Source organism: Eufriesea mexicana, unplaced genomic scaffold (assembly GCF_001483705.2).
Source record: "Eufriesea mexicana isolate 0111107269 unplaced genomic scaffold, ASM148370v2 scaffold5018, whole genome shotgun sequence".
Classification (NCBI taxonomy): Eukaryota; Metazoa; Arthropoda; class Insecta; order Hymenoptera; family Apidae; genus Eufriesea; species Eufriesea mexicana.
In genome coordinates, this window is record NW_016912973.1 from 447,920 (window position 1) to 469,492 (window position 21,573).

At 46.6% G+C, this 21,573-nt stretch overlaps 1 protein-coding gene across 11 annotated transcripts in view; it reads right to left on the reverse strand.

Annotated features, from left to right (window-relative positions):
- LOC108551807 (transcription factor 12) overlaps positions 1-21,573 on the reverse strand; it is an 86,962-nt gene that overhangs the window by 44,189 nt on the left and 21,200 nt on the right. For 2 of the 11 annotated variants that reach the window (XM_017906111.1, XM_017906110.1), the window contains exon 1: positions 9,926-10,246. The exons of the other annotated variants lie outside the window; for them this stretch is intronic. In XM_017906111.1, the coding sequence (XP_017761600.1) occupies positions 9,926-10,111 (186 nt within the window). In that variant the 5' untranslated portion in view covers positions 10,112-10,246. Of the gene's footprint in view, positions 1-9,925; positions 10,247-21,573 lie in introns of those variants that run through there. 11 annotated transcript variants of the gene reach the window in all.

The window sequence follows — 21,573 nt, forward strand, 5'->3', positions numbered from 1 at the left end:
AGTACGAGCCTTCGTGCATCTCTGTTCTTCGACTAAGATTTCGAAGACAGAGGAATATCCTAATTGATAAAGATTCGAGGCCCATGGCACGAAGTACGCGAAAATTCTTACAACAGGTAGGGATGAAGATGGCGGTACGCACCAGCAGCACGAATAACACCGTTGTAAGGGCTACGAAGCAACCATCGGAGAGGGATCGAGTGCAGGCAGTAGCACTATCCTCTAGCAGGTCTCTTTAGCCTGGATTATGGGTTTTAAAAGCATGCGACCGGTTTTTGAGCGGTGCTAATCTCATTGTTTTACACGCGGAACAGCAATAACGAGGTTGTGCAAGGAGACGAGGGTCTCGGGATTAGGGACCTTCGAAAACCTAAATTACCGGCTTCGAATCGCCGCGAACTGGTCTTGGTTAGCCGTGGAAAGATCAATGGATAGATTTTCCACGAGTACCGCCAAAGATGAGAACGAATACGTGGGGAGAAGGAGAGCGAAAATTATGGTCGAGCCGACAGAAAATTTCAACGTGCCGAAAGTTCGTGTATTTACCAAGATGTAATTACACGATCTACGATGCTGTCCTCTTCTCGCATCGCCCATCCTCAAGCCAAAGATATGTCTAGAGTTTTCTTACTTATCCTGTTCGTCGTTCAGGATGAAGTATAGAGACGAAGAAACGATCTAGAAGCGATAAATTAATAACAACGGGAGAGACTCTCGAACGAGCGGCTATCAAGTCGATTGCACAATTTAATCGTTGATAGTTGAAAAGAAGTTCAGATTAGGCACACCTGTGTAAAGAGATCGACGCATCGAGTCTGGAACGTTCACAATGTTTTCCATATCTTCAACTTATTACGTTAATCTGCGGAAGAACTAAAAAAAGGCGAATTTATATCGATATGTACGTTTAAAAGTTCCGTCACGAAGAAAATTGATTTCCCCGCGTGACAACGTGGAAAAAAACCTAAGAGACGACGAACCTTATCGATCTGCCATCGTACTTCTCTCCACTTTTCAACGCAATCTTCTCCTCCAGATCTACATATTGACCGGTTTCCAGTCATACCGTCTCACTTTTCTCTTCCAATTTTTTCCCCCTCACTCTCTCCTTTGGTCCGCCGAAATGAAAAAACGTTCGTCCCGCAGTGGTGGAAAGTCATTTGAGCCTGGAACGTGTACATCATCGAGATCCTATGGCGGGAAGACTTTTTGTCCGGTCGTGAACAAGGGTCACATTTTTTCCGCAGCTTCTTTTTTTACATTTCTAATTTTCCTTCTCCGTGAAACGAACGAACCATTCCTCGGTCGGGAATGGGAGAAAAAGAAGGTAGTCACGGTTAAGTGCGGTTAAGATGGGATAAAAAGAAGGGAAAAAGAGCTGAGGAGGCGAAGAGACGACTGGGAGAGAAAGAGAAGGAAAGGAAGAAAATAAGACAGAGGATAAGACGAAAGCGGAGAAAGAGAGAGGAGGCGAGCAAGAACCCCGAAACTCAGGAAATGACCCACCCATTGGCGTAGCAAAACCATAATTCTGACCGCTGAAACCGTAATTCCCGGGGACTGATCGGGAATGCGCTCGTGTTTCTGCTGCCCCAGAACTCGCCGGGGACCGTCCTCCTAATTTTGGCTCGAATTTCAGGACCGGCCATGGGGTTCAAATGAAAATCCGAGTCTCGTTGCTTAAATAACACCGTGTGAGAACAGATTCTCAACGTCGCTCGCACGAAATCTATCCACGCCAAAACATTGACTCCTTGCGAGCGATCGAACTACCAGACATAGGAGGAAAAAGAAGAGATTGGAAATTAAAACCAATTTTTGCCCACGAGTTCTTCCACGTATATCGTCGGAAAGACAATAAAACACGAGAAAGGACGCCGTCCGGATAGGGATCTCGATACTCGAAGGTTCGTGCAAATAGCTATAGCAAGCGTTAGCAGGAGTATTTATAGCAACAGTCAATAATTTCGTCGTAGAAAGCATCGCGTTTCGTCGGGAACGATGTTCTAGCAGTTGAAGAGAAGGGAGACTATGAGAGAGAATCGATGCTTGCGAGAAAACAACGTCCAAAAATGTTCTCGCAAATAGCGGAAGAATGGGTCCTCACTGGATGAAATTGCTTCATCGCACGGCGATTATCGGTTGCTTGGAAATTCAAGATGTTATTCAGCTGAAGAGGTATCGTCTATAAGTTAATTCGAATCGACCATTTGCCATTCGCGACCAAGGTACACGTGTCTCTAATCCACCATTAAATGCGAAGCTCGTCTTTTAAAAGGTTCTTCGTCAAAGTTGGGCCATTTCCAAAAACATTTTTTCGAAACGATTCGCTACTATGAGCCGCTAACGCGTACGAGCTTTTGACAATTTCAATACGATACAACGTTTTATCTTTTATCGTTTATCTCGAGGTGTTTTCGATATTAATCTCGTCATTCGTGTCGATTACGTTACACCCGATGGCCGCATAGATACACAAGTAGTCATTTTCGTTTGTCGCGGCACGGAAACGAAACACAAGATTGCAAGACGGTTGACGTTGAAAAGTAGCTGGCAAGCGAAGGAATTTTTGCATGAACCGTAGCAGAGTATTTGGGAACACGATCGTAATATAACTCACGACGATCTGCGATAAAAGTGCGCGCAAGTTGGAAAGCTACGCGCGATGGAAGATACGCGGCGTCGAATAAAGAGCGAAATTGAGGCGGCGGCTATCTTCGAAAGCGAAACTTGGTTCGTGACTATCGGCAGAAGGGCGAGAGTTCGCGGGGAGAAATCGAGAAAAGTTTCGAGCTCGAGCTTAAATGCACCGAGGATGGTCAGGCAGGGGAAGGCGGCGGTGGCGCAAATAACAATAGCAAGAACCACGTAGGGACGTAAACTCGGTGGAAAATCAGCGGAATATAATCTGGAGGCTGGCACCGAAGTAGGCACCATCTACCGTGAGATCTCCACGGAAATCGGAACCAACTCGAGGCAACCCTAATCCGAACCTGATACGATGCGCACACTACGTACGGCCACTGGGTTCTCAATTATTCAGCCAGAGATTTCGCGGTGTCGAATTAAAGTTTGATTCAAAACGATAAGCCTTTGAAAAGTAACAATGGACTGGTTTATCGACGAATATCGACTACAACCGAGAATGATGCAGTGTGCATAGATTTTTCGTCGATGAGTCGTTCTTCTATCGAACGGGGCTTACCGCAACATCATGGAAACTACCCTTAGACCTAGCGTCATGGCAAGGCATCGAACTCGATCGAAATAAAGTGCGCAAGGTATATAAAATAATATAATGGGAGCGTTGCGTGTAATTGAATTACAAAGGGACAGGGGATTCGAAGATTTCGCGGAGGAACAAATTGCGCGCTAGAACGTGAAGAAAAGCGCGAACGGAAGCGAAGGAGAAGAGCAAAAGGGATCGAAGGATCGAAGCGACGCAGAAATCTCGGAGGTAGGCACCGAGGTAGGCACGATCTAGCATGAGATCTCGACGGAAATCGGAACTGGCTCGAGCCAATCTAATCTAAGCCCGATCTAACCCCCAAGACACCTAACCTGTGTTGCACGTTCGCGACGTTATGGAGCTGCCGGCGCACACTGGCCACACACACACGACGCAAACGCATCCATACGAATTCGCTTCGCGCATGTATGTACATGCACGGTTACTCTATACGCGCCTCTACACGTTTTGCCCGATTATGCGAGCTACCACTATGCAGATCGATCCCTGGAGTCGAAGGTAAGGACCGTTTCGGTGGCAAGAACGTGTTTGTGTGCACGCGTGTGTATATCGGTATTCCGTGTCAGCCCCGCATGCATTATACCGTGTGGAATTTCAGATACAAATGTCTGAAGGGCTTAATAAGCGGTGTCCCAATTTCCCGCAAGATAATTCTGACTTCTTACCGCGCATATCGATCCTAGCCTAAAATGTGGAAAACCAGTCGAATGGACGACATGGAGAGATCGAATTGTGAATTCTAGAGGAATCGTAGAGTACAGGACAGGTTCCGGCTACTAAAGCCCTTCGTCGTTCCGTGACTCGAGACCGAAACCATTCGTCGTTTAAGGGCCTGACGGTTGTTGATTAAGGCTCCTGTTCGAGGCGAGGGAAGTCGAGAGAGTGAGAGAGAAAGAGAGAGAGAGAGAGAGTGAGAGAGGGGGGAGGAAGAAAGAGAGAGAAAGAAAGGGAGGTCAGGTTATGTCCATGAAAGTTTTACGGTGCTTGGGTATCCGTAAACGCCATATGGCCCGAAAGTCGCCATGTTTCATTCGTTTTCTTTCGTCTCGAAGCGGACCCAACGTCCCTCATTTTTTTCACACTGCTTCCCTTTCGGTTCCTTCTCGTTAAAATCCGAAGTCATGATTATATATTCTTCGCCCGAACGTAAAATTAAAGATCTTTCGGGAAATGGCGCGGAGATGCGCGAAACCAGAGACGATCTCGAAGACTTGGATAAACGTACGACGAAAAGGGAAGGGAGAGAGGAAGCAAGTGATAATATAACCTGTCGTGCAAAAGATGCGTCTAATGCCGCTTAATCGACGATCCAAGGGGAACTGTTAACTCACCAGAAACAGCAGGAGAACGGAGCCGTTAGCAGAAAAGAGATCTCCGACTCTGAAAGCACGCAATTAGAGAGGAACTCGTTCGTACACGGCTTTGTACTGAACGGCGCAGACAACGTACACAGACGTTTCTAGACACAATCGACCATAGGAATATATCGGACTATTGGACTATTCTGTCGCGTATGGGCGACGCCCACTCACGTCGCATTAGTAAATCGCTTGTACACGCCTCGACTAACACGACTAATATCGATACTAATAACCATTGTTTGTTGGCACTTCCATCGGAGAGAAAAATCGCGCTTAAACGACGCGCAATTATCGTGGCAGATTAAATCTGAGGACAAAGAGTCCAAAGTTTCCCTCTTTCGCGATTCATTATCTCGTTGCTGTCAAATGGATACGTTAAATCTCTTTCCTCGTATATTCGTACCCCACTCCCCCAACGATCAGAATCGAAAATGCTGTTTAAAATTCGAAATTTCCACTGTAGAGCAAAATTCGTGGTATCCGGTATCGTTGCCAGCGTCATCATCAATGTCATCATCGTGCATCGTGCATCCTGCATCGTGTATCGTGCGTTGTACACAGAAGCGAGATAGCAGATAGCAAGGGATCGCAGAAGGGCGGAAGGGGTGCGTTCCGAAACACATCCAGCTGGCGCCTCTTGGCGCTATGGCGGCCGTTATAAGCCCGCTACCAAATCAAGCGTGTGTGACACACTAATAATCGGACGTATATACGGTGTCTATACAGTAGCTCCAGGCACACGTGTATACATAGAGGAGCGAGGGTGTGCACGTTTATATACGTATCACACATTCCTGTCAAGCCTCGTCTACGGGTGCCTCTATGTAACTCATGCTCGTACACACACGAATCCATATAGACGGATATAGGTGTACATCTTGTCAGGCGATATGTATACGAGATCAAACACAGGTGAGCACAAGTATACAGGGCAATTAGAACGAAACGAGCCACGCCATTTTCCTCGCTATTTTCACGTTGTCGCTTAATTAATTTCTACTCGATTAAGTTATGCCCCGAACGGAGTTACGTCTCGATTTTTCTCTTTAATATCATCGACTACCCGGTAAAGATTTCTTCTTTCAGCGCGCTGAAAGAAACTGAGTTAGGAATGGCGCTCACGAATCGAGGACCGAACGACGGTTCTCTGTTACAAGTGCGTGACTTTTGAGACTGGTGACAGAAAAGTCTCTTACGATCGGCGGACATACACCGGTGATGTCGAGATGACGGGGTGCAGCACGTGCACGCATGCATGCGGAATACGCGTGTCTCGAGGGTTACGTATCCGTGCAAACAGAAGCAAGGGATAATGGTTACGAGGAATGGATATATCAGTCGGCGTGCGTTGGATCCTAGGATACTGCTATTAGTAGAGCTCCAGGCGCAGGGATACACCGTTGTCACGCGAGTAGCTGGTATGCGAGCGAATTCACACGTGTCAGACTCGCCTGTGTGCGTTTAATTACGCATATGTGAGCGTGCGAGTATATTCCTTGCCGGAGTATCTATTTACGCGTGTGTACATGTCGGACGCAAATTGTTGGAGTGGACTGGGCGCGCGTGTGCGTGTGTGGTCGGTTGTGTACGTGTGTCGAGATGTAGCTACAACCGTGATCATATGGGTTACACATACGTGCCTAAGTACTAATGCTAATCCCAACCATAGATTACGAGACGAGCAGCGACGATCAACCGGAACCATAGCTGCAGGAAATTCGTGGACCCTTTGGCTTCTGGCTTTTCGTCCACTGTCGGGACAATTCGATATCGGTCCCTGTTAAATTCCTAAGCTGAAATTTATATCAACTGCTCAAAAATAACTACCGAATCGACGTGGTTCAGGACATTTTACAACCGAGTTACTCACACGGACGGAAAATTTATCGATATGTTTATGGACTACAATTTTGCATTTTCGCAGAAAGATAAAAGCAAAGAAGACACTAGCAAGAAGCAGTTCCTCGCTACCGTTGGACCGAGTTATCGTTCGACAAAAGCTCGAAAACGTACTGCTCGCTGTAATAAAGTGGCACTTGTCGGTCAATTCGACGATAGGGGAAAGAAAAAACAATCAGCTTCGAGACCGGAGCCAGGTCGCCGTCCCATTTATATCAATTCTATTCATTGCCGCTTTTAACCTAGCCCTCGCGACGCCAGTGGTTCTCACTCTCAAGATGTACTTCGATATTCGGTATCGATGTTCGATCCCTTGCATCTTCGATCTTCTTCGAGCGATTGGACTGCTTCAAGGATGAGAGAGTTTGGACACGCTATCAATAGTACCACATTTACTTGCCCGATTAGAAGAAATTCGATTTTGCGATTCTAAGCATCACATGGATTATCCTCGGAAGGTCCATTTCCATTGTTTGCGTGGTCCTTAAGTCAAATGTTAGCGTACTCGACGCGCTGGGACCTCGATTTGCATAAAATTCTGGGCTAGCAGCGACTCTGTCGTTAGCTAAGTGAACAGACAGGTGAAACGAGGCAACATAACGGGGCCCAATCAGTTGAATTCAATCCCTGTTTTTCAGCAGCAATTACGCAAGCCTCCTCCTGGAAGTCCAACGACCAGCGCTTTTCTAACAAAGATCGCACGTGGATAGTTCGCAAAATCGATCGGATTCGAGGCAGCTTTCACGATCGTCACGATTACACGCAACGATCGTCTCGAATTTTCGTTTCAATCGAATCGTTGAGAACGCACCGCCGCGGACCACCGCCATCGACCAACCGCACTTTCGCTTTCTCATTTCCCTCATTCTCTCTCTCTCTCCCTCTCTCTCCCTCTCCTTCTTTTCCTTCACCATCCACCAAGTCGCGAGCAGGTTTCCCCTCTTTCTCTCACCGTTTCTTCACGTCCCTTTGATTCCGGTGTTGCGAATATAATATCGTGAAACGTAAGAAACGTGTAAATTGATAAACGAGAAAAATTCTTGGGAAGAAAAGAATAATATATCGCAACGTTCCAAAGACCTAATCGAAATAAATCAATCGCGAGAAAGGATACTCTCGTGATCTATAAGGGAGAACACACGATTGAAGAGGCAAGAACAACGGCGTGGGTTACGAAACGATATTCCGTTGGCCACTTACGCGGCCAGCGAGCCGCTAATTTAAACGCTTAATTGCAACTCCGCTTTTAGCGGAAAAATGAACGCGCGCGCTCGCGCACACGCGGCTAATTAAGTCTGGCCCAAAGAGAGATAACGCTTTCATAACGAACGCACCGCTTTTTGTTGTCGTATTTTTAAGTGGCCGCCACATCGCCTCCGCCGACGATGACTCGACCAAGATTTTACGCCCGACAAAGCTCGGAAAAAAAGCTCCTCGAGAGCGGCGAACAGCCGAGAGAGCTGAACGTTTCAAACGTTGCAAGTGCCGTACCGGATATGAGCAGCGGACGGAGGGAGGAGCACGGACCGGAAATGGCTGGCCTTACCTCGGTCCGATCAAAAACTGGTTTCACCAGACGCTCGAAATCGAGATCACAGGGAGAAATAATGGGGAAAAAATGGATCGAGAAACACGAGAAAGAAGGAATAAAAGGAATACCTCCGCCTTCTCCGTACATTGACGACTGATAAATGCTCCCCTAATAAATTGCGACGCCGCTGTTATCGCCACCTTTGTCGGGATTATGCAATTGAATCAGCGATTTCCTTCGGATAAATTTGACGGCGATAAGTTGAGTGCCACGATTTTAATCGCATGCAATGACGAATTTCGATGTGTTTGGCCACTGTCGTGTAATCGGCAATATCTACGTTCTATAGCTGCCGATTTGGAGTAGCTATTGCAAATGTTTTCGGAAATAATGATCCAGCAGCTGTCGATCTAACGTCATTCAGGTAAGAGAGACTAGCCGGAGCAACCTGTTGTCTCGCATGGTGACGTTCGTCTTTTGTTATCGGAACGTCTGTATACCGCTAATAAGTTGCTCGAGTATCCGAAAGCGTGACAAGAACGCGAGTCGCGCGACGAAAAATTATTCGTTACCGAAGCAGAGTTACGCAATATCGTAGATCGACCGGGAGAAACACATCGACTGATCCTACGTTTACGTGTCGGGAATCTATGCGATAATAGCGATAGAACACGGAGAGGAAACAGAGCCGGGACGCGAGCAGAGTTGCATTCGGCGCGAAGTAAAACACACTCTCCGAGCAAGCGGGAGAGATTTATCGAACGATGGAACTTCCGGAGGCGCGATTAAGGAGAAATTAAAGTAGCAACTGGAAAAGGAGAACCGCTGCGACCAGTCCATAAGCCAGAGAGGATCTAGTGGCTGTGCGTGGACTGTACTGAAATAATGTACAGTGCCGTACAAAACGGCAAAGTGGAGGGAAGTGCGGAGGATACACGGAACATCGAGGTTCTCTCTCCGTCTCTTTCTTCTGCATGCTCTGCTCTATCTCCGCCCCGTTCACCGTCAGGGTGACAATGGTGTGCAAAGGAGATTAACAAACAGAATAAGCTAACGCATAATCGCATTATTTCTGGCTAAGCCGCATTTAAATTAGATAGAAATTCCATTTAACGAAACAATGCAGGGATGATGATGACTCACTGCTGCCGTACGAGTCGAAATAGACGAGTCCCATGCCGAGTTTCCGATATTCCATCGCGTCTTATTATGCCGACTATCTTCGCGCAGATAATTACGTCCGAAATGCATCGCGATTCGTGAATCAATTTCCGCGTCCGTGTTTCACGGAATCCCTCTTCTCGCTAAACTACGCGTCCGACGCAGAAATCTTGCTAAACACGTAGCTAGAGCGAGGCACGTTTCGCGATTATGCAGACGCAAAATGTTAACCGTTGACTCGCGTCGAATCTACGAATTTCCAGCAATGAGAATATTTCGCATTGTAGGACACCCTAATGCAGAAAAGAGAGAAAAGGAGGGTGCCGATGCAAAAAGAGCGAACGACCGACGTGCCCGCCCACGTGACGACGGCCATGTTCGTGACGTAATCCTGACGTCAGCGGGCCGATGGCGTGCTCCGCACGCTCCGTCGGTTACACAGAGAAAATCGTAAACGTGCCCCTATTTTCAATCGACGCACAATCGGATTTACAGGGAAAGTCCGTGCACCGTGAAAAACTTCCAGATTGAAAGAAACTCGTTTCCAACTGGCGCATCCGGTCTGCCCGTTTCAACCAGACGAACAAGCAACCCCGACGAGCAGGAGGAACTCTTTCTCGGCTACGAATCAAACTTTCCTTCCAAACCTACTTCTAACGCACCGCTAAATAGTTTCGATGTACAAATTATACAAGTGGACAATGTTACTAATTTCTTCTTTACCTGAGCACTACCGCCGACGATCGACTGATACGCCGACTGAAACACGCTTCCCAATTGCGTGAGACTATCATCTTCCATCTGGAATATTATATCTGCGCCCGGAGAACCGTTGTTATTCAAATTGTTGTTATTTCCCATCAGCTTCTCTGTACTGCCGACATCGCGCAGTATCGTGTTCGACTGCATTCTGTGACTACGACGAATTTCTGGCAACGTGGACGAGTCACCACCGCGACCGCGTTCGGTATCAAAGCTTGCCGACGACCGCGTCTCGATACGGATTGTTTATCGCTCTCATCGTCCAACGAACCAAACTTGATCGTCACCAGTATTCTACGCACACCGTCGGACTACGCTATCCAGCCGGGAATTATGTTCGATTTCACTCTGCGGACAACAGTACAACTCGCACCGCGTATAAACTTTTCGGACCATATCAACAATAGGAACAAACAAACGGTGTAGCGAGGTTCGAGAAATTCTTGGCGAACGTTACACGCATGATAGATTTTTGGGTAACCAGCGGTCACGACGTCGAACGAGAGTCGTGGAGCAGTTATCGAAGATAATCGAAGCACGCAACGAGAGATGTTGAACGAGGAGATGGTATTGGCGAGACGAGAACTCGAGTCACCGACGCCGCGTGCCACGAGGATGCATCGCGTAGCCGCACTACGATTCACCCGCCCGCCTCCGCAACATCGTTCGCGTGGCGTCGTTTTCCGATCAGCCTTCGAACACCTGTTCCTGCTACTCTCGGGAGACTCGAGTATCGGCCGGCTCACGATTCTAGGTATCTGCGATACGTTTCGTAGAACTCTCTCGCCAACCGAAGCTTCGATCTACCAATCGTACCGTCCAACGTTACTCTACACTGGGTCCACGCGAACACTCCTTTACCGCACTAAACCGATCACAAACTTTCTACTTCACCGTCCGAGCCACGTGAAATTCGGAATAAAAAAAAGAGGCAGTTGGACGGAAACGGAGGGGGATGAACGAAGATCCGCGACGAGGAGCATTCGAACAAGCTCCTTTCCGTACAGGGTACGCGACGAGACTGACGCTTCCCAAAGGGAGGCAGTCGCCCCACCACTCCCCTTCCGCACAAGTCTACGGCCCCACTACCTCTACCAGCCGTACACCCCACCATTGCTACTTCGAAGCGCGGATAGCGATGGGTATTTGAATTTCTTTCCATCGAGTTTTCGAACAAATTTCTACTTTTCATGCTTTCCCGAACAACAAATGCGATAAAAAGACGACAGTAAAGAAAACTCGATGCTCCAATCATCCCGGATTTTTCACAGCTCGATAAAGGGCTCGTTGAATTTTATCGAGATATCAAAGGTATACGAAAAATATCATTTCTACGAAAGAAATTTCCTAACTCTATTGGCGAAAGTTTCCAAAAGATCGTCGAGCAGGAAATTTTGTGAGAAACGCAGATTTCGAGAGATATTCGGTACATTTCGAAGCTATCGCTACTCGCAAGACCTCTCTCCCGGTCCCGGAGAGAACGTAGTCTCTCTTTCCCCCGCACCGTACAGTGGTCGGGCCTGCAACATTTCGGTTTATACTCCCCTCTCCTCGAGCCTGATGCTCGGCTCACAGGAAGCAACCCCTAGCGCGAAGGGCCAGCGTTTTTGCCCGCACAAGCCGGCACTCGTGTAGCAACGACAAGCCGAGCTACGAGTGTGGGTGGATGGCTCTCTGGCTCTCGGCCGACTATGTTCCACGCCGAAAACATCGGTCCACTTGTTGAGTCGGAAAGAGAACGTGTGAAAGAGTAAGAGAGAGAGGAAGACGGTAACGGTGGCGCGCGCGCGCCACTATCTTTTCCCCGTGCACGCGAAAGTGCTGCTGTTCCAGAAGACAAAAGCCCTGTGTTACACGACGAGGCGAGGTTGGATGAAGAAACAAAGGTAGACGCAGCCCGATCCACTTGGTCCGTGTATGCGAAACGAAACCGTTTATCCGTGTATCAGACGTTAGATACTCCAAAGAATCGACTGGGAAACAATTATTTCGCGAAAGAGTGGGGGGGGGGGGGGCTTTCCCCTTTCGTGAAATTTAAATTTGAATTTTTCACCAAGAAAAGGTTGTCCCGTTTACCCGGATGCTTTCTCCACGTCGAAGGATTCTACGATGGGAGATGCAAAGATAAAGTACCTTAGAAAAATACGCGCATCGCGAAGCCCAGTTAGTGGGAAACGCACGAAACATTAATTTTGCAAGCCGTCGTACGATGTTTCTGCGTGTTGAAGTGTCGCTAAACGATCTGTTAGGCGAAAATATCTTTATTCCGGAGGACGGAAATCTCGCGACGATGCCGCGGTTTCGGAAAATCTGTCTCGGAAGACAAACGAGGTACCTCATGGCGCCAAAGGTAGAGCTCGTTAGTTGGAAATTCGTGAGTAATTTTAGTGTCGTACCCACGCGACTGGCCGAAGGTATATAATTACCTAACCTCACCCGACCCAATCTAACCCACTTGGCAAACGAACGAGAGTTCCAGTTTTCCTGACTGAAATCCGGATATGGCCAGCGCAACCTCTACGGTGGAAAAAGTTTCCTCGAGATATCGCGGTCATTGAAAGACACTCACTGGTCGCTAATTAGTTGCCAAAACCGAGCGGTATCCAGATTCTTTTTTCTTTTATACGAGATCGCGTACTAAACGATGACCAAACAAGTTGGTTTGTCTACATGAAACATATTTTACTTGCCATTAGTGTGCTTCAGCGACAACCAAACGAATTGACATCAATCGTCGTCAAGACCTTTCAATTACGAGCACTTGATCCAAGTTTCGATCTCCGAGGAGAACATTCGTGTCAAATCGATCGATTGTCAATAGTCTCACCATATAGCGAAGGATACTAATAACACCTGGACAAGGGTTTAGGAGAACCCAAAAGCACTCTCTTTTTGATCAGAGATGACTCTACAGTTGAATCTGAACGGTAAAATAGTAAATAATGGACAAAAGAATGGGCCGAACAATGAGAAACTGCAAAGTCAAAATAAATGACCGTGTCTCGTGGAAACGCTTGTCGTCAGGTGTAAAGAAGCGTTTAACACTACTGGTACTGGCAGTAAAATAATTAAAACTGACAGGTACCAGTACCAAACCCAAATGAAAGTAACCTACAAGTACAATAGGGCACCAGCAATGTACAGTTAGGGATGCTTTCGTACCTGACCGACAAGAGTCTAGCCCTCAAGGCTATCAGGGAGAACCTTTTCCTTTCCAATAATGTCACTTCAGAAACGTGGAACACAGCTATCATAATCTTAACATTCTGCCTTAAAAAGCAATCGATTGCTCTTGGACAAAGTCACCTATATTTTTACCGAGTCGTCGCTCTGTGTGTCGAATCGTGCCAATATGCACGAATTGGAGTAGAAAGTGAATTTTACTGCGGATGATCAATCCGTACGGAAAATAATCGGAAATACGTTCATTATTCACACACGTTTACCCATCTCATACATCTCTGCGTTTCACCGTATCCACAAAGTCTTGAATCGCATGGCCGAAAAGTTGGTCAAGTTCGAAGACATATATCGTGTTATCCTAATAAATACCCGAGCAATTGCAATTCGTTGATCTAATTCATAAGCTAGATGATACATGAAGTTGGTTCAACGAGAGACTAAACCCGCGATGAATTTCGTCGGCTAGACGCAGGTTAGAATTTTACGTTGCACGTCCTGGGACTACCGGGGGATTCCCTGGGCTCCACTTGCTGGATGCACTCCACAGTGTACTGCTGGCACTAATATGGCCGCCGTGAATCTCAAAAGTCGCTGTCGCTCCGCTAGTCCTATCTCGAGATCACTGGTGTACGGTGTGTTTCCGAATATCATTTCGAACCACCTTGCCACCTAGAAGAATCAAACCCAGAGATACAAATACACGTACGCTGGCAAACGAGTAGAAGACGCGATTCTTGCTCTTTCTTCGACTGCGCCGCGTTAATCTGGACACGCGTTCAACGAATCGAGATCTCGAGAGTTGAATTTACGATTAACGAACGTATTGGATACGTACGTTTGAAAAGAAACGGAGAAAAGGGCGACAGCGAGGAAAGCAAAGAGACACGGTGATAACCTGGCAGCAGGTAATATTTCGTCATTGGCAACGGGCAACAAATAATTAGGTAACCTCGCCTGGCCAACTGTGTAAACTGCGGCTCTTCGCGATCATCCACGGTCTCGTCCGACCGATGTGTGAAGACATCGAAGTACAAGGAGGAAGAGGAGAAAACCGACAGGGAATACGACACGAGGAAGATGCGGAGACGAGAAAGAGAGGTGGAGAGTCGTCGACCCGGACGCCTCTTCTCCTTCTTCGTCGTCGCATGGTCCCCCGTTCGAGCGGGGAAAAAAAATCATAAGACCGCGGTCGTTGTCGGCTGATGCTCCTTGTCGAGCGTGTTCACGAGGATCCGACAAAAAGCCTCGCTGGCAAGAAGACGGAACTCCGTACCTTGTGCCATTCTGAGCGGAGGGTCTCGCAGCGAGTCTCCCGGACTCGCTCATCTAGTTATGGTCGATCGCGAGACAAAAATTGACCGAAATCGTAGCCATGTGGGAAAACAACGGTTGATAATTTGGAAAGAAGATTGCATATCAAAGGCAAGAATAAAAGAAAAAAGAGATTGCTTGAAAAATGTCGTTCTGTAATGTCTGGAGGGTAGCAGCTGAAACATACGCCGCTTTTCTAAGGGAAAGCGCGAACCTATGTCCTCGAAAATTCAGCCCATTATATAGCAAAGGGAAAAAAAAAAAAAACGTCGCGAATACAAAGTTCCATAAAAGTGATTTAATTTCCCGGTACAACTCGTTCAAGTGCGCGAGGGTGAATGGCTAAAAGGTAATAGTTAATAACAGCGCAGCTGAAAAGGGGATTCGGTAATCCGCTTCTAATTTCTAAAACAAAGAGAGAACGTAAGAGAAGAGGAAGGTGCAGGAATGGGAGAATGGGAGAATAAGAGAGAGGGTGGGGGAGAAGAGAGAAAATGTTCAGGATACGAGCGGAGAAACGAAAGCAGAGAAAGATGCTGAGCGTAGAGAAGGGATGAGAGAGAAAGAGAAATATTCTCTCGTTGAAGCAAACCCGAGATCCTGAGTTGGGTGGGTTTCGGAGGCAGGGAAGAGGGGAACGGTAAGGGTAGATGTGGAAAGAGGGCTGAAATTGGGGGCGGTCTGAGAGGAGGGGAGTCAAGGGGGGCTAGGTTCCACCCTGGAACACATTAACTGCAGGGCGACGGGGTATATAGAGACGGGTTGGGGGCGACGCCACTGGCGTAAGCTCAATGGAAAACGGAATTGCTCGAGAGCGTAGCAAGGAAAAGGGCTTAATCTGACCTTTCTTGCGAGTCACGGAGGTGTATTCGAGTATCGGCTTTGTGTACTCCAAACGTAACTCCTCGACCGTTTCCATTGGGAAAATTATCAAATCACTTCGAAAGATGGCTTATCACGTGGATTTGGAAGGAGAAAAAGAAAAAAAGAATAATTCAAAGAATTCCGAATGTTGAATATTTCTCCAAACTGCAACGAACGTTCGAAAGGATTCGATAGGTTTAAATCACGGGGTAAGTTGTGACCAAAACGGACAATCGGCAATGGATTCGACTCGGTTAAGGCTGCGTTAAAAAGTCGATTGAATGAGGAAATAAATCTCGATTACTCGGTGGCTACGCGTTCCGCGTTCCATCGTTGCTTACTCCGTTAATTAAGCCACTAACGAAGGGTCAATTTTCGATAGATTTATGCATCGGAAGGAGTACGCGACGTAGAAAGAATCACTGCGTGACTCCCCGCGGGGCTGACTCGTCGTTAGCGAAGCTTGATATCTAATCTCTCTAATTAATTCTTTTTAATTCGCTCGTTCTCGGCCGAGTGGCCAACGAAGACGCAGAAGAACAAGCGGTCTCTCATTGTGAGATCCGCGAGATTAATCCCGATTAGCCTTAATCGAGGCTGTGCTAGCGGTGTATTTTCCCCTCCCCTCGATCGATTCGTCCAAATATAGATCGACCTAACGAATCTCGATCGCGAGCCAGCGCACGATGTATCCCGGCACGTCGATCCCTAGATCCGCGTTTACGCGCATCTACAGAAAAAGACTAACAGAAACACATAATACGGGAATATGTTCGCTTATACGTGGATGAATCTCGATGTCCTAAAAAGGAGACGAAAACCATATCGAGAAAGACTTGTCTCTCGTTTGCTCTCTACGCGCCATTCTATTTTCTTTTAACTCTCTTTACGCGACATGGTTCTCGTGAGTCGTGAGCGATGCGAGTTAGCCCGCGTGCCTTATCCATTGTTTTGCATGACGGAGAATTTTCATCGGGAAAAAATGATCGATCTCCGTTCGAGTAGCCATTTCTGGGCCTCCTCCATTCTTTTGTCCCAAATTAACTAATCGTCCTCTCGACAATTCTCCAGACGCATTTCGTCGAAACTTCAATTGCGATAAAAAGTCGGTGCAACGTTCGATCGAGACGTCTGCAAACCTGCCTATCCGAAGCGAAAGAGTCAAAGTTTAAAAAAAATATAGGTTTACCGCAATGAAGGAAAATCAGAGAGAAAATTGCAGCGTTCCTTCCTTCCGATGATACCTACGCCAATGCGAGACACTGAACGAGGGGTGGCAGGAGCACTAGTAGCGTAGTTAGGGGTGGCTCGGTAGGGATGCTTTAGGGTGAGATTTAGTACCAACCTCCGCCGCTTAGTCTACCCATCCTGGCTATAGTGTACGTCCCAAACTATAGTCGATACTCATGAGAAATATCAAACTACTGCAAAATATTGTCCCCGAAATTGATCGGTTGCCCGATTTTCCTTCGTCAGCGATGTCGAGAGTTCGATCGTGGCTCGCTTTCGACGGACTAAACTTTGACGCGCACGAAATAACGCGGATCAACGCTCACCCGAGTGTCGTTTATCCGATGGATTAAATTCAACTCGAGAAATCAATTCTCATGGTATTAAGAGACAAAGTTACGTCCATGTATCCGAATTATTTCGCTAGGACCGACGTCGATCCGAGAAAAAAAAAAAATGAAGAACGAAAGGAAAGAAATACCGACCTGTAGCGTTGGATGCTGAACGACAACCGAGAAGAAAATATTTAGTAGCTCGAAAGAAACACCGTTCCAAGACGCGAAGGAAAGAGATGAGGGTATACACGAGATCGTATGAGAAGCGTAGGTCGATCGTAATAAATTACCAGGAAAGCTAGATACACGCGAACCCCGTAGGTGACTGAGCCGAGCCGAGCAAGGATAGCGTTATCCGTCCTAGTTCCCTCCACTTACTGTTATCGTATACGGCTATATTTAGGGTACATTACCCGAATACGTAAGTACCAAGATCCAAAATTTCTATTTGTTGCAAAGGAAGAAATTGCTTCACGAAATGGGATCCCTTGAGCCACGAAGAGGTAAAACACGTTAGAATACTTGAGACCTGCAATCCCTTCGAAACGGAATCCAAGAATGCTATTTTGTAACGTGCGTTGAAACTGGGAAAAAATGGAAAGGAAATTTCGGAAAGTTTGAAAACCACTTCACCGTGCAAATTATCTTCACTACTGCCAGCAAAAGTATCGCGATCAAACTTTAACGGAGTGTCCAGGTTACTTCCGTGGCGAGTTAAGCTAACTGCAGGATTCACGCCGATGTTTGGCCAACGTTTTCCCCGACGGTAGTCGTTTCGAGAGTACGGAAGACAAGTCGAGCCACTTGATACGGGGGAACGAGGGATTGTAGCTCGTTTCGTGAGTAAGGACTCTGGCTCGGGATCCAGCGAGAAGAGAAATAGGAAGAAACGCAAAGGGGAAGAGAATACTCTGAGGAAGGGAGAGGAGTCAAGTAAACTCGAGAATGCCGGCCTCTTTTATCCCCGAAACTTCAAAAGCTGGAAGAGTCACGCCATATGCCACCCTTCGGAAACCTTTTCCCTGCTTTTTTCTCTCCTCCTTTGCGATAATAAAATTCTAATCAGCTTCGGTGTACGGGCTCGATAGTTTTCGAAGATACTGGGGGCGGGACTGGCTCACTTGCGTGAAATAGGCGAGACAAGACTCGAGGAGAGCCAGTCTCGAATACGACATAAAAGACAGGAACGATTTTCGAGTCTAGCGAACTCCCAGTTCGCCAGCAATTACCATAAATCGTCACTGGCATTAATGTATGGGAATGACCGGAAACTATAAAAGTAAGAAAATTCAGATCAGAAAGAATGCAGATGGTAGGGTCCGAAAATGATTACCACTTTTAAGAGATTATAAAGAAATGGCAGGAAAATCAAAAGCAGAGCCGTTTCTATCGCTTTTCTATTTTAATTCCTAATTTCCTTTGGATACAACGAGTCAAAGCGTGATATAATACAAAATTACTGGAACGTAGCGAATTTAAGAAAGTTCCAATTTCTGGACGTCATGAGAAGACAAGCATAGGAAAGACTAGGGAAAAAACGCTGAATTTTGAGTGCACGTCTGACCAGATGATTTGAGCCTGTCTCAGAGTTATTTACTCTGAGTGTGTGTTTATACATACAGTCGTTTTCCAGGGATTCTCTATTTCAATCTCCTACACGTATACCTCCTCTCCTTCTTTAAGGTCAGTTAGCCAATCCCTGGACCACCTACGGAATTAGATCTTCAAGTTAACTTGCACTTTTCCGCCCCTAACTTAGTTATTTCTTTGCCTCCCGACAGCTATCAGTCTATATCTTTCACGGTGTTTGCTAGTGAAACGCGCAGAGAGGGAAACTTTCAAGATGGTGCTTATTTGCTTTTATCCATATTTATTGCGCTCTTTGCACGAGGAATTTTTATCTCCTAGAGGAAACGTTCACAGTGGGCAATTATTAGGAACAACTTTGGCGAAACAGAACGTCAGTGACCACCGAGTGACCACTGTGGTTAGGACATTTTGGTATTCGTAGGAAATTAAAGATACGCGAATTAGATAGAAATCACTCGTGAAAAATTCTGCGATCACTGGATTCTTTTACGAATCTCGTCGAGCAATGCTTAACATAAAGGAGCACCCGTTATTGGTGAAGCGTTGTGCGGTATCTTCGTAATCGAGTCGACTGTTCTTTAATAGGGCATATAACAATTCTGAAGGTATATTTATTGACTTTTCATTCCATTCACTATGCACGGTGTATATCAATTATTGCAAATACGGCATCATTTCATTGATTCAACTTCGGAAAGATAATTAATTAATAGATAGAAAAATCGGAAATGATATATTTGAGCGTGACTTCGTGTAAATTTACAGCAAGCGAAGATGATAGGAATTTTAGTGTAGATCGTTCTGGATCTATTGCAAAACCGTGTGATCCAGAGTATCGGCAGCCGAGTTTCAATATCATCATTTGATGCCTTAATTCGGAAACTTAAGCGTCGCGGAGAGTGCTATATAACCGATATCTAGGGAACTTTTCACCATCGCTATAACCCTAACAGTCGACAAATCATCGTGAGCTGAGGGGTAAACAGTAACGCGACTGGGGGAGGGGGGAGGCAAAGAAGCACCCCCGAATTTCACAGGCCAGTACGCCACAAATGAAGCACACTTGTGTGGTGCTCGATTTAGCTCGTATCATCCCGCACCCTCGAGCTGGCTGTACGCATCGTGCAAACATCGCCGCTTACGAAGAACAAACACACACGCGCGATCGTATGTACACGTGTAATTTCAAGGAATTATAGATACATACGGCGGCATGGAATAGGTGCTCGAGTCTAATAGAATCTGTCACAATTGTCAAAGTACCCGAAGAGTATTCGGAGAAACGCTCGCGACTCGTTTCACGTGCTTAAACACGGGAAAATTCACCAGTATACCACCCTCTCGTTTCGTTCGAATTCGAATGGAGAGATTCGCGACCGAGCCTCGTCGCATTATGCAATCATCTACGTAATAGAACTGGTACGCGCGTTCATTGAACACAAGCACACGCTGTCTGTTTATTTTTGCGTGAAAATAACATTAGCGAAAGTGGTTCGTGGCGTAAGTACAACAAAAGCGTAAGGCGAGGTCCAGAAGTGTCATTATATCCAGGGATCGTCGGCAAATCGCATGGCCAAGTAAAATAAATCCATTTATCACGATTGATATGTTAATTGGCGCGCAGTTCTCACCGCGGTTGTTAATCCCCTATGAAAACTATCGCGGGGTGCACGTGAAGTACCCACTCGAGTACAAAAACCCCCGTCATGGCACGTGACCCCGGCCAGGGGCTGAACAGATAGCAACCACTGGAAATTTCGAGGCGGTCGAAGGTAATAGATTAATTTCGTACGTCCACGGCCAGTGAGACGGTCAGAGAAACGGACAGATCGTTGAATATACTGCACATACCGTGAAAAACTCAACCATCCATGGGATCCACCGTATGGGCTGTTGTTCAACCCTTCGCGCGATAGACTGCGTTATCTCGTCCGTGTAATCGTGGCATCCTTCTTTTGTTCGGGTCATGTTAAAAAGATGAGTCGATGCACAGGTAATATTGTACAGAATCGGTGTGCATATTGTCCCAACCTCTTCTCGAGCATGCATTCGGTACGAGCCCGATTAGACGAAATACAATCGAAACGAAAACAAGCTAAAGTTTTACGTTTACAATTTCAATGAAAATCCCAGGCCGCTTTGGTACATTGGTAATTATTATTGATACATTCCCGGTAATAATCTCGACGACCCAATTAATACTATCGACATACCGATAGGCGCAGTTGCGATACACCCAATAATTTATCGCGATAATCCCACAATGACCGTAAACTATCGCTCACGCGTGCATTTTCGGCCGATCGCTCGCCAGATATATATGTTCCATGTCTTCCACACCCAGCCGACTGTACATCGCGGCTAATCTGAACCGGCGCGATAAAGCCTGATTTCCTATTGAAATTAACTTGCTCCAAAAACTCCAGCCTATTTTCGTGTTAAGCGATCCACAACGCTTGTGGCAATTGCATCAGGTCACTCGAAGTAAATTTAATAATACACGACGAACAAAGCAATCCGCGATTCTAACGAAATTCACTTCACGATGATTCCATCGCTTTATCTTGCAATGATAAACGCTCGGTAATACGAAAAGCCCGTGGTAGGGCTAATCAATTCGATGATTTTTCCGTAACGAGGAAAACGTCGAGAGCGACCATGACTGAAAATCATTCTCTGTTTCAATTACCGCGGTTTAACGACGTTCGATGTAACAAATGAAAGTGGCGGGTCGAACAATGGGCATGCGTGTGTACGCGTTGTGGTTCCCGTATCGTTCGAAGCCAGAAAATATGCGTATAGATCATATCTCTCCTCTCTCGGCTTTATCCATGCCGATACAACCCCTCTCTTTGCGTCTCGACCCACCACCCGCCAACACGACCGCTTCATCGTCCCTGTTCCCCTCGTCGGCGACGGGTAGTTTACCCGTTGTAAGTCGACAACTCACTCCATAAACCCATGCTGCACTGGGCTGTGTACTCTGTACACTGTGGCGAGTTTGCACGCTAACCAAGAGAGAGAGAGAGAGAGAGAGAAAACACGAGTAGACCAGAGAAAGGGAGAGAGCAGCGAGGATCGGAAGAAGAAAAGCAA